We start from the raw sequence: 13,035 nt of genomic DNA, 5'->3' as shown, positions 1-13,035 counted from the left end.
AAATTCTTAATCTCCCTGCCCCTCCTGCAGTGAACCTAATGTCCTCGATGACTCCCCGAGCCTGGCCACTGAGGGCAGCCTCTCTAGGTACAGTGTTAACACTACCTGTCTGTCAGTGTGTGTGCCGGGAAACGAGCCGTTTCCAACCTCCTCTGTCTCTTCCCCTCACCTTTTGTTGCTCTCTCCATCTCTGTCTCTTGTGGCTCATTGATATTCAGGCCTGCAAGTCAAAGGTGTAGCAACCCACCTTCAGTTTTCAGCTTTGATTGCCAATAACTTTGAGGAGGCTAAGGGGAATGGGAAAGAAAAAGCTGTAGCAAGTGAAATAGGGGTCTGGCTGGTTAGCCTCAGGGTTTTCCCCTTGTTTAGCAATTGCTTGAAAGGCACGAGAAAGATTATCCACGAGGCATTAACTGTAGCCTGTTACAAGCATTAGTCTGGAGGCTTATATAAAACAGACATCTGTTTTTCCATTCATCTCACAGTGCTGTTACCACAAAAGACTTAATATCAAGCTGTGTTCTTTAACATTCGCTAATAAAACTAATTATGCTAAGTCCTGTGGAATATAGTTCTCTGTGGATGCTTTACAGTAATTCTCTTTATTTTTACAAAGCGTTTCCAATTCTCCAATGACACCTTAGAAAGCTTGCAGGTGAACACCATGAATATATATTTAAAATTGCCCTGTCAGTGCTGGAGTTCAGGTCTAGCTGTTCCCCATTACCTGTGGACAGGGGAGTTTGTGTGCGAGCACTGTTACGGCTCTGCCTGTCAAATGGGTCAGCAGTGAGCTTAGAAGGGAAGTCTGCACCTTTAACGGCCATCTCAGTCGTGTTAATCATCCTTACTGTCCTGCTGCTGTGCTCGCGCCTCTCAACCTGTCCTCGTGAGGTTGGAGAGCTGTCGTTAGTCCCAAGAGCATCTCTGTTTCCTTCCAGAAGAACATGGCCCCTTACGTTGGCAACACGGAGGGTAACACACTATTCATTACTTTACCACACCAACTGAAGATGTGGATATGTTGAGAAGCATTTGTGTGAATGGTTTCTATTTTGGTAGCTTGGTTTTAGATGTCGGTAGTGGCTTTTTGGGGTGGGGACGAGCTGGTTTGTTCGTTCTTCTGGGCTGACAAATGGAGAGTTTATCTTGGTGGTGTCACTGAAATCATCCCGTGATTCGTGGTGTCCTTTGTGTGCGTGAATCCTGCTTTGGCAGATCGGTCGCTGGTACTACTGTAGGACTGGCATTAGGAAAAGACATCGGCTTGTTGGCAGAGGCAGGAATATTGTTATCTGGTTTTGTGATAAAGTAAAATGGATTGCGTGGTCATCTGAGCATGTTTTGGGGACTAAAGAGAACAGAGGTCATTCAACAAAAGAAGTTAAGTGCTGTCCCTTAAGTAGAGCAAAAAACTCACTACAGTTGATGACAACGGAGAAGGTCCATATCTGAGTTAAAGCTGTAATGACCTGATACCAGGTTACATCAGTGTTGAATTTGAAATGTTTTGATCTTGTTAAGTGGGGGAGAGTCACTCGTAATAACAGTGGTGAGGCTGAGGAATATGAGAGAGCTAAGTCAACCGCTGAGTTCAAATGCAATAATGTGTTTTGAACCCTGAAATGTAATCAGCTGTACAGTGGGCTCCTACTCACTTCTGTCACACCAGTTTTCGCTAGGGAGCAGGACACTGTCCTCTACCCTGCTCCATGGTACAGAGATTTCCTTAGGCAAAAAGGTGAACAGATGTACCTGGGAGGCAGTTCTGTTGAGGTTTATTATTCTTTTCAAGGAGCGGGCACTCACGTCTGAAGGAGGGTCATCAGGGCTGCAAAGCCTTAGAGAGAATGAAGACAGGGAAATACTGCAAATTTTCATTAAAAGCCTAGGTTAGAGTTCCGTGAGGAAGAAAAGATTTATCAACTGCATTGTTAAATGTGCAAATTGGATTCCTTCTCTGAAGGACAGAACTAATAAAGCAAACGTTGTGGGAGCTTATTGTGCTGTGGGGATCACAGGACGGAATTAATGTCTTTTTATATTCAGGAACATTAGTTTTGAATAAAACAGGCTTGAGTTTTTCTTACAGAACTTTGATTTTGGCTGGAGCACAATGATAGCAACTATTTAGGATTGCCTTCTGAATTCAGAAGCTGATGTTTAGTCATAACTGACATGAAGAAATAAATCATATGGAGACTAGAGCCTTATGGAAGGTAGGAGTTTTAAATAAATTAAATAAATAGTGACAAGCACAAAAAAGAATATAGCCTGTTTCCCATTGTTCTATACCAATTAGAGCCAGCCATGTAGAAAAGCAGGGAGGACAGGAAGGGGATAGCATTTAAGTGCTCAGGAGTTAACAGATAGCATGGGGTACAGGGCTGAGGAGCATATGTGTCCAGCATTGTGACTTGTGGTTATAATCTGAGAGGAGAGGATTTTTTCCCAAATCAGAAAGGAAGAAGGATGAGAAGCCACTGTAATGGAAATCTGTTGCGCAAACACATTTCCCTTTAATGTTCGTTGTTATGCCTATCTTAGCTTAATGGTGCCTAATAGGGAAAATCAGAGTGAATTCACATTGCCAGGGCAAGCGTAGCAGATCTAACACTAACTGGGCTAGGATGTGTCTGGGAATACAAGGGCTGGAGTTCATCTACATTTTAACCCATTCTCCACCGGCCTTTGTCCACTAACCCTCTCATTCAGATGTCTTGGGACACAAGCTGTGTACGTTCTACCGTAATGGCATGGCAAGCGTGTACATCTTTTTAACAGACGTTTAAACTCATTGCCTCCTTTGTCTCTGTTTTGTTTTCTTCTTTGTTCTTTTTTTTTTTTTTTTTGGCTGCATGTTTTCTTGTAATTTATGAGCGTCACTTATTACAATTGCCAACCCGACAAAGTTTCTTTTAGCCCCCACTGTGTGACTGCACTGGCTGTCATTTCTTGTAGTGCTGGCAACATGCTTCCACAAAGTTGGGTTGGTTTGATCTTGTGCTCACCTGTCTCTGCCCTAACTACGTAATGGGAGTAACATTATTGTGAGGATAAAACCCCTGGCAGAGATACTCAGAGAGTGACAGAGCATCTTTGTGTCAGGCAGGAAAAACTTTCGTTTTGTTATTCTCAAATAAATCTGGCTTATGTACTGCAGAAAACCCTTTCTTACCGATCACATTGCCACAGGAGGGAAACGTACTGTCAGCTGAAATGGCATTTGATTCGGTGTTCCTTGACTAGGTCCCACGGGCTGCCAGAAAAACAGTATACTCCTGGTCAGGTCTGTTAAACAAGGAGAGACAGGAGGGAGGGAGGGCTGCACGGAGCCGACAGTCTGCCTGCCACACTAATTTTCACAGAAACAAGATCAGTAGTGCTGTGCTTTGATGTGAAAAGAAACCCTCGCAAAGCCTCATGGAGTGAAGGGTTATATGTGAACGTTCAGTCACTCATCTGAAATTTGTGGTCTTTATGATTCTCTCTCTCTTTCCTTCCCTTCTTCAAAATTTGGGGATAGAAGGCAAAAAGGCAGCAGCTGCAGGACTGGGCTGTGCGCAGGCAGCTCTGCCAAACTTGGCTGCTCCCGGGCCCACCATTTGCCTGCAACAGATATCTGCAATTTCAGCTCGTAAGGTCATCCCAAATTATACCAATTTGTGTAATGATTCAGCACTGGAAATAAACATCCACCAGCTCACTAAACTCATTTCGCTTATGATATAAGCCAGGCTGAAAATACCAGACTCACGCAGGAATACACAATTTCCAGCCCTTCCTTTGCTCACCTATTGTTTGTCTTCAGTGCACAGATTACTTCATGGGAATCGGTTTTTTTCCTCATGTATAGCCTCTGTGCCTTCATGCGGTCCATGTACTCCCTTTATCTAATGACTTTTTCAAAGTGTTTTCATGATGCATGTGAAATGAGTTTGTTTCACCACTATAAACAGTGTTTTGTACTGAATATAATTGTAGTCTTTCCACTACAGACATCTATGTCTCCTCTCTCACAGAACTAAGGGCTACTGTTCCTTCATCAGAAATTGTAACAGTATTCTCAAAAGATAGTCCAATAGAAAATTATTTTTTCAAGACCTTCTCCAGCTAATTCCTACTTAATTCACATACTGGTAACTATTCTTAGAACTTCTTAAAATTCACAGGAATAAGTTTTTATGTAATCCTAGAAACAGAAGACTAAGAAAATTCTACAAGCTGTAATTTCAGGTAGTCTGGGTGACAAACCCAAAGACTAATTTAAGCGCAATCTCTTTGCTTTAATAAAGACTGATGTGTTGCTTCTGGACCTACCAGCCACACATGCTGCAGTCACGGTCTGGGTCAAGAACACAGTCCTACTAACAGGAAGTAACCTTGAGGACTCTGCTTATTCATAGGCGGGTGTTTGCATGATGTTTAGGATGCTTTGTATGTAAATCATGTCAATACCCTACGTAAAAGCTGGAAAATGTGTTCCAGAGACTGGTGATCTCATTTGGAAGAGCTGTCTGAGGAAGAAAAGGACTCAAATATCTCTTGTTTGTTCTGGCTTTGAGCTTGCAGAAGCTTTTCCTTTTTTTTCCAAACCACTGCAGCTGTGGTAAGATTGTGAGGGGACGCCTAGGATTATTAGGCTGTGGTCAGACAGCCTAATCAGAAAAGAAACAGCTTCGGGATCTTAAGGTGTGTGTTTCCTTGAAGTTGCCCATTGTCTCCCCAGTAGAGCTGGTAGAAACACACGCATATGGTTTAGTGCAAAGTCTGGCTTTAGTTTAAACTTGTAAGGGAGGAAGGGATAGGACTTTCAGGTCAGGTAACCAGACTTTGGCCTGAAGCAGCCCAGGAAGCTCTCATGTTCTGTTCCACCAAACCTTCTAAGGGCAGTAACTTCTGCCAAAGCGAAGAATGAGCTGTTGAGGAGACAGACCTTTTTAAGCCTCTCCAGAGACATCCTCCATGTCTTGTCTGACCGTGTCCTTAGGTTTGTCTTCTTCCTCCGCTCCGGTCAGGTCAGGCAATAAACCTTCACTCTGTTGGTGGTACTGAGCTCCTCCAGGGAGATCCAAGGAAAACGTCTAGAGAAGAGAATGTTGTTTTCCTTTAGATTAATGCAGGCCAAAGGCAAAATGGGATTGTAATACTGAATCTTCAACAATGCATACCAGATATAGCTGGAAGTTGCTTAAATAGGACGTGTGGTTCAGTGAATTCCAGTCTGTCCCAAATAAGCAGCTGCCTGATTTAAGAGAAGTCCGTCTTAAATGTTAGTTGCTATTGTAACCATATGTTTCTCAGACATAATTCATTCAGCTAAAATGTTTTGTGACTGCTATCTGCTAAATGACCAATTTTTAACTGTTTGGAGGAATACAGTGCTTTGATAAAAAACAGGGGAGGGTGGTATTGTTATATTAAGTAGATTAAACGGTCAGTTGAATGGTAGAATGAGTATGTTTCATTGCTAAAGAGTCTTTTACTGCAGATTTTCAGATATTTTGTGCCAAGATATTAAAAGCTAAAAAGCTGTGTTTCTATATATACTTATATATACACACATATTAAAAAATTGATGTTTACTTGTCTTTGTTTGTTAGCCACAAAAAGACTTAAGGCTGCAAGTGTTGAGTGTGGGGCCTTGTTCACATAACTCATGCATCCATTATGTGAATGGATCCTTTGTCACTTTGTGTTTGTTTTTTGTTTGTCGACTTAAATTGAAAATTAAAACCAGATGACAAAATTGGGATGAGGCTGTGGAGTCTATTTGGGAGGGGAAAAAAAGAGCTTTTACAACATTGCCTTGAAAAAGGAAAAGCAAACAAGAAGGCTTTTGAGCTAGGAAGCTGATACTCTTGCCTTTATTGATGTGGCAAAGGATGCAGAGAAGTGAGTGTTGCTCAGTGGGATGCATCAATCAATGACTGAAAACTGAAATCTGCAGTTATTTATATTTGGATGCTACCTGTGCGTGGCCAAGTCCTGAATGCCATGACTCCACCTCCCACCCCTTCCTAAGCCCCAGAAGCCACAACCCAACAGACACGTCCCTCCCATCCTTCAAAGACAGTATTGCTCTTTGAAGTGACCGTGCCATTAGTGGTTGGTTTATTTATTTATTTTAGTCACAATTGCCAGGACACCTAACCAGTTATGCAGGGTGCTTCTGTGCTTGGCCTAATGCTGTCAACATCTAACAGGGTGGCAAGCGTGCAGAGCGAGCCAGGACAGCAGAACCTTCTTCTGCAGCAGCCGCTGGGGCGGAAGAGAGGCTTACGGCAGGTGAGAACACGGGGAGTGAACAAACCTCCTCTCCTTCTGCTTGAGCTGCCTTGGTCTTGCTCGTCTGCGTCTGTTTTGAAATGATTTGTGGATGTGATGTGACACGTTCCTTTTACCTAATTTGTGATACACAGTGCAGTCCGTTGAGTTAGCAGGAACCATAGCACAAGTTGCAGCTGTGAGGCCTGACAAATCCCTAAGGGAGGAGGTGCACTTTGTTTTGAATTCCGCAATCTTTTCCTCTGCGGGCTTTTTTTTTTTAAATTAAACGATGGTCACACAGTCTGCATTGCATAACATTCAGTATTGAAACTTGAAAAGGCACAAACCCCAGAAGTTCATATGAAGGAGATGTCTGAGCCATGAAAACCCTAAAAGATGTATCTGCTCAGAGGAGAGTGAATAGACATCTTGAGGAATAGCCAATGATGACCTGTCCTCCTTACAGAGGGAGCTGTTGTAATTTAATACAATTGTAATAATAATTACTTTTAATAATACTTGTATTACTGTAAAATTAGTTTTAATACTACTTGTAATAATAATTACAAGGTTGACTTGTAATAATAATTACAAGTTGTGTAAGATGTGAACATACAACGGCCTAACTCTTTCTTCCAACGTTTAGCTTCGACGACCGCTGCTGTCACGTCAGAAAACTCAAACCGAACCTCGTAGCCGTCATGGAGCTCGACTTTCAACCACGCGGCGGAGCATCCAGCCAAAACCAAAACCTAGCGGTAGGGCAGTGCTGCATTTCCAGAACCAGCAGTTCCTATTTGAAAGGATAAAATACTACGTTGTTGTCTTAGCTTAAAGGAAAAGTTAGTATGTTGTTAGTAGCCTGTATTAAAGTGAAGTCCCAGCAGTTTTTATCCTTTTTCCTAGTAAGTGGATATCCTCTCAGAAAGTCACCCCCTCAAAACACTTTGATGGTTTCCCTAAAGGCTTTCATGGTGAAACTGGACATGGACAGTGAATTATCATGTCTCCTAGAGGTGTGGAGAATTTAGGGGACAGGTGTCGTCTATTCAGGATGCTTTGTCCAAAACCTCCAGATGTACAAATTTTGAAGCTGCTTTAAGGGTTGTATATGGAAATGAATATAGGACTGTTCCAGTCCACGCCATGTGTTTCCAGGAGTCAGCACTGCCAAGCAGAGCAGGTGGCTGTATTCTCTGCCATCTGAAGTGAGCAGTTACCGTTGGAGGAAACACCTGGAAGAGCAAAGGTTACTTGTGAACTTTCTGAGTTTCTAACCACTCAGCCAGGGCTGTGCTGGAGATGTCTGAAACATAAAAGTTGACGCACAATAATTAAGAGCAGGAGCAGGGAGATCAGTTTTACTGTTAAGTTTTAGTCTAGCTGTCTTCACCCTGTGCTGTTCTGTTATTCCCGGATAGTGGACTCAGTCTGCAGGAATGGGGGGCAGTCAGCTGCCCTCTTTCTTTTCTCAGATTTCCTGCAAAACCTTGGGCAATTCCCTTCTATATTTGCATCTCGGTTTTCCTTTTTTAGATGAGGGCAGAAATGCCTAACTCACATGGAAATTCAATTCAGTATATTCTTCTGGGATGGAAAGATGTTATGGGTGGCATTTATCTCACCAAGCCAGGACAAAGACGGGTGGGGTGACTAGTCTTCAGGAGATCCCTGACTCTTGCTGTGGCTTTAGAGGAAGCCTAGGGTAAAAGGCTTTTAGATTAGACTCCAATTAGACAGCTTATAAAGATGGAATGGATAATGAACTCTCTTAGTTGTAAAAACTCCAGGGATGCTCTCTCTTCTTTTCTTGTTGTGTTTTCCTTCCCAAATTTTAATTTTAATTTTCAATTAAAATTAGCATTTTAATACTCAATTTTCTGGGCTTTGTACCCTTCAGCGGAGCAGAAGCGGTCGGTGACTTTCACTGAAGCCCAGCCTGAGGCAACAACAGCCTCCCCCGGGGACCTGTCGGCTCCAGCAGCCCAACAGCCGGGCTGCAGCCGCAGCAGCCCCCAAGCAACCAGCAAGCAAGAACCGCAGAGTAAACCTGTGCTGACTTCCTCACCTGCCATCGTTGTAGCTGATCTCCATAGCCAGACCACTGACCAGGTAACGTGACTGACGGTTTTTATCATGTGTGTCCGTCCGCTGCTTCAGCGAAGTTGCAGGGCAAATTTACAAGGAAATGCCTGATGCATTACAGCACTCTAAGGAGAGCTGGCGGGTGAGTGAAGACAGCAAACTCTTCTGTCTGTCTATTCTTTAGGCTGAGTTTGCTGTCCAACCTCCTACTTTTGTAAACGATTAATTTCTAGAGCTATGCAATCAGTCTTAATTTGCAAATATATTTCCTGCATCTTCCCTTTCCATCTTCCCTTCATATACAGTAGTCCTTCTGGACCTGCTCACCAGCGCAAGTTTTCATCAGCAGGTTTTTACAGATTGCTCTCTGAGAAGTGCATCCCGAAGGATGGACTCCTTCAAAACCTCAGGACTGTTTTACCAAAAGCATCACACTTCAAAAGAAATTGCTTGTCCAACATTTTTCTGTGTTGGACACCACTGAGGATAGTGCAGGGACAATCACAGTCATCTCTTCGAAACATCAGTGCCACTTAGATCATTTTTATAGGCCCAGATATCTAGTGTCTTTTGGGGGGTATGTCCTTCGCCATGAACAAATGAAAGACATCCATCTTGAGAATACACAAAAAAAATGAAATGAGGAAGTGTTAACGACTGAAATCAGACCACCTTTCTGATCATTGCTACCACTTCAATTCACCCGCAAAAATATATCATTGTTAGGGAAAAATTTTAGGCATTTATAATCTGCAAGTGCCTGGCCCTTTATGGCCAAAACCTATTTCTCAATGAGAAAATATTTCATAGGTGTTCCCTTGCTTTTTTCCCCATCTCCCTCCCACTTTCTCTGAGCCTGACCACTGGCTCTCCTCAATTGCAGAGCGAGGCACTTTCTGCCGAGAAGGAGAAGGAAAAAGAGGAGGGCTTGGAGTCCCGGCCAACAACAGCACAAAGCACCCCCCGCACACAGCTCTCTGACACCGAGGACTACGCTGGCCTCGAGACCACCAGCTTGCTGCAGCACGGGGACACTGTCCTTCACATCAGTGAGGACAACGGGATGGAGAACCCCTTGCTGGCCACTCACTTCAGCTTCACGCATGTGGAGCTTGGGGAGACTGACGTCGATCTAGATGAATCTCACGTTTAACTCTTGGGGAAGTGCAGTAGTGGGAGAAGGAAGAGAAAGTGTACCTTCTCCTTTGAGTTCCCTGGTAACTAGTAACTAATTAAAACAAGAGCACTTTATTATCCGAAAGCAGAAAATAGCTAACAGCCAGTTGCTATAGACTGGCAAATTTCTGTGTGTGAAATATTTTTCAGTTCAGGGCAAGACCGCAGAACAGAGAATTTTTACAAAATTCTCAGGGTAGGGGGGTGTGGACAAATATGTGGTCCATAAAACCTTGATCTGGCAGCCATGTGCTGTGATGAGAAGCCTCGTTGGGTAAGCGGGCTGTTGTACTGTACGAGACGGAGAAGAGAAGCCTCTTTTGAGATGATGCCTAAGACTTATTTTTGTAGCGCTTTTTGCAAGGAGGGCTATATAGTAACTGAATCCAAGGCTCTTACACCTTGGTACTGATGGTGAAAACACTGACAAAAAGTACCAACCTAAAGCTTGATTTTCAGAAGCCTGGGACCATTGTTTCTAACTTGCAGAGCAATGATAAGCACCATGGAGCAATTAGACCTTTTTTTTTTTTTTTTTTGGCACTGCAGACTTTAGTTGAGTTTACTTTTGTCTGTTGGTTTCATTCCACTGTAAGATATTGCCCTTGTGCTACAAAAATATTTGCTCTGTAAAACTAAATACAGTACATACCGTAAGAAGGAATGCACGTGCTGTGCACAGATATAGATGGGCAGGGGGTGAGTGGTCTGCAGATGGTATAAATAGCCCACACTGTCCTGCTTTAAATGTACTGAGTAATTAATCTCCGCAGCTTAAGAAAAAAACCCAAGAAACCGCATCTGGAATGCGTGGACCTTCTGGTACCTAGCAACTGCTCCACTGATGCTGTCGTAGGTACTTAGATATAGGGGATTTAAAGTAAATATTTATATACGGTATTTTCATGTTCCTATATATGTATAAATATATATGTACATTGTAAACAAAAGATGAATATTGCAGGGCAGAAACTTGATGACAGAATCTATTTTTGGCATGTTGAGATTGTATTTAAAGAGGTTCCATTTTATGTACGTAATGTTCATGGCTGCAGGTATTAGAGAGAGAAATATGTAACATTTATATGTAGGTGGAGGTCCCTGTGGGGGATCAGCTGAAGTCACTGCTGAGTTACGGGCTATGCTGCAGCATCATGGAATTACACTGAAATGTGAATTTAGCCATTAGCTGCTTACCGGCAAACTGCAAAACAGCTGTGAAACGAAGCATGAAATCATAAGCAACGCCCAAAGTTATCCTGTGCTTTGGGAATCATATACTGCCTTTTTCAGCTTACGTTAGAAGAACTAGGATTTATAAGCATGGCATTATTGTGCAGACGAAAATGTTTTAGATCATCCTGAAAGTCTGTAAAATGCGCTAATTACCAGTTTGGCTCCTGAGGGCTTGTAATTTGGATGCACACATCATAAAACAGCCTTACTGAGGAGACGGAACGATATCCTCGTAGTCGTCTCCAAGGAAAGGACTCACATCTCTCTTCAAGAGCTCTGAAATAGCTGGTTAAAATACTGCCATACAAACGACTGCCTCACTGCTGTAGTGCAGCACGCAGTTCTTACTGCTGCATGGAAAATTTACCATATACCTGACAGCAGATTGCAGCCTGCTGAAACCCACGGAGCCTTCAGGCTGCGCTGCCTGGTATTTGCCAAATGCTCAAATTTGATGGGAGCTGCGCACACCGGTCTGAGGAGGGAACTTATGCACGTTAAACCTCTGAGGACAGCAAAAGCCATCCTTCTCCCAGGCTCACAGGTGTTAGGCACGCTCTGCTACCAGTGCATCGGTGAGAGATGGAGACTCTCGGCACCTCTTGGGAAGAGCAGGGCCGAAAAGGCAACTATTTTTATAGTGCAGCACCTCTATCAGCATATATATATATGTATGTATATGTAGGTGGTGCACTCATGCAACTTTAAAGTGTACATGGTTTTGTAAGAGAGATGGTTGGGTGAAGATGGCAGCGTCTCGATATGCTGCTCAATGTGTGCCCCGAATGACAAACTGCTTACTCTGCTGACCCAAACATGCTGTACCGCTTCTTATCTCCTCAGCGCGCTGGAGCCAGCACCAGCTACCTATAGGAGACTGCTTTGGATTAGCTCCTAGCCTGGAGATCACTCAAAGAATTGCTAAATTCCAGATGCTAAGTTTTATTATTAACAGTGACGCACAACTGAGAAAAAACACAGCTTCACTTTCAAATCCCGAGGTAGGCTGGGGTACTGGCACTTGGGTGGGGGAGGAGAGTTTTAGAGACGAGCTGAGTAAATGGCTGGGACACAACACATACGGAATTCATGGGGCATTTTATAGAGTGACCTTGTCTGCTGAAATGAGAAGGAAGCATCTTCCTTAATGAAAACTAGATGCCTCCCCATGGTACTACACTCTAACGATGACAAAATAACTGTGATTTACTTCATTTAATTCAGTGTATGTAATAAATGTTTCCATTCAGGTTTCCCACTGTCACCAGTGAATCCACAGTCGTAAGCCATAGCAAGGACTAAGATGCCTCTTTTTAATGTCTACCCTGCTAGGAATCAATGCAGCTTATTATAAAAGTGATGTAATCAGTAATTTAGTTTTGTTCCGGTGGCTGGGCAGATGCCTTTGATTTTGTTGGCTGATTGTCGAGAGATGGAACAGACAGGCAGAGCAGTCTGTTTTTTCATGTGTTTTACTTTGGTATCAGTTGCACTTAATGCTGTACTAATGAGGTGCATACAATGTACTTTGGCTCGTTTTGTGCTTTCCTCCAGTATCCCTATAACAGAACTGGTACATTTCTGCTGTGAAGACAAATGATGCTGCTTAGTGTTAGAGGCCTTAAGCGCTTGTCATGTTCAACAAATGTCCAGGCTGTATGAGTCTTGTCAGTGTGTCGGTCAGTCCCATCGCCTCAGCATTTTATGCAAACGTTGTCCCAAAGACTAAATACATGAGAGTGACGACAAAAGGACAGAGTTCTGTGTCTAAGCCTCTTGCGCAGCACCGTGTCGGTCTCTCTTCTAAACGGCTTTGATACGCTGCTATTTGAGACTGTTTTGCTCTGGGATACAGACAGCTTTTGTTAAAATTTACCCATCTGCTTCCAATCCGTGCCTTGCCGTTGCTGCCCAGGCAGGTGCCCGCAGGTGCGGCGGGAAGGTGTGCGCTCTGGCCCTGCCCGGTCTGCGCCTGCGTGTGGTAGGGCCTCCAGCAGCCCTGCTGCCGAAAACCGGGTTTCAGCGGTAACAGAATGTCCTTTGTTGGGAACTTAAACCCGACTGTCAGAACGAACTCCCCACCCCTCAGTTTAGGCCTGTTCAGAGCGGTTTGTGCGCTCCCGAAAAGGGCCTTGCTCGGGCACTCGGGGAACACGGCCGAAGGGCTGCCCGGGCCAGAGCCGTGGCGGGACGCGGGGGCAGCCAGGCAGGGCCTTTGTGCTGGCCCTTCAGACTGGGCCCCCGGGAAACGGCTGCGAGGGCCCCGAA

At 43.9% G+C, this 13,035-nt stretch overlaps 1 protein-coding gene across 1 annotated transcript in view; it reads left to right on the top strand.

Annotated features, from left to right (window-relative positions):
- Positions 1-9,508, top strand: part of LOC104166756 (protein unc-80 homolog) — a 56,804-nt gene extending 47,296 nt beyond the window's left edge. Inside the window, exons 33-37 of the mRNA XM_009706804.1 lie at positions 31-87; positions 6,207-6,288; positions 6,917-7,028; positions 8,171-8,382; positions 9,239-9,508. Of these exons, the coding sequence (XP_009705106.1) occupies positions 31-87; positions 6,207-6,288; positions 6,917-7,028; positions 8,171-8,382; positions 9,239-9,508 (733 nt within the window). The remainder of the gene's footprint in view (positions 1-30; positions 88-6,206; positions 6,289-6,916; positions 7,029-8,170; positions 8,383-9,238) is intronic.
- The last annotated feature ends 3,527 nt before the right edge of the window (positions 9,509-13,035 follow it).

Source organism: Cariama cristata, unplaced genomic scaffold (genome assembly GCF_000690535.1).
Source record: "Cariama cristata isolate BGI_N322 unplaced genomic scaffold, ASM69053v1 scaffold35868, whole genome shotgun sequence".
NCBI lineage: Eukaryota > Metazoa > Chordata > Aves > Cariamiformes > Cariamidae > Cariama > Cariama cristata.
The sequence above is the reverse complement of the archived record's forward strand: the minus strand, read 5'-3'. Positions and strand labels throughout refer to the sequence as shown.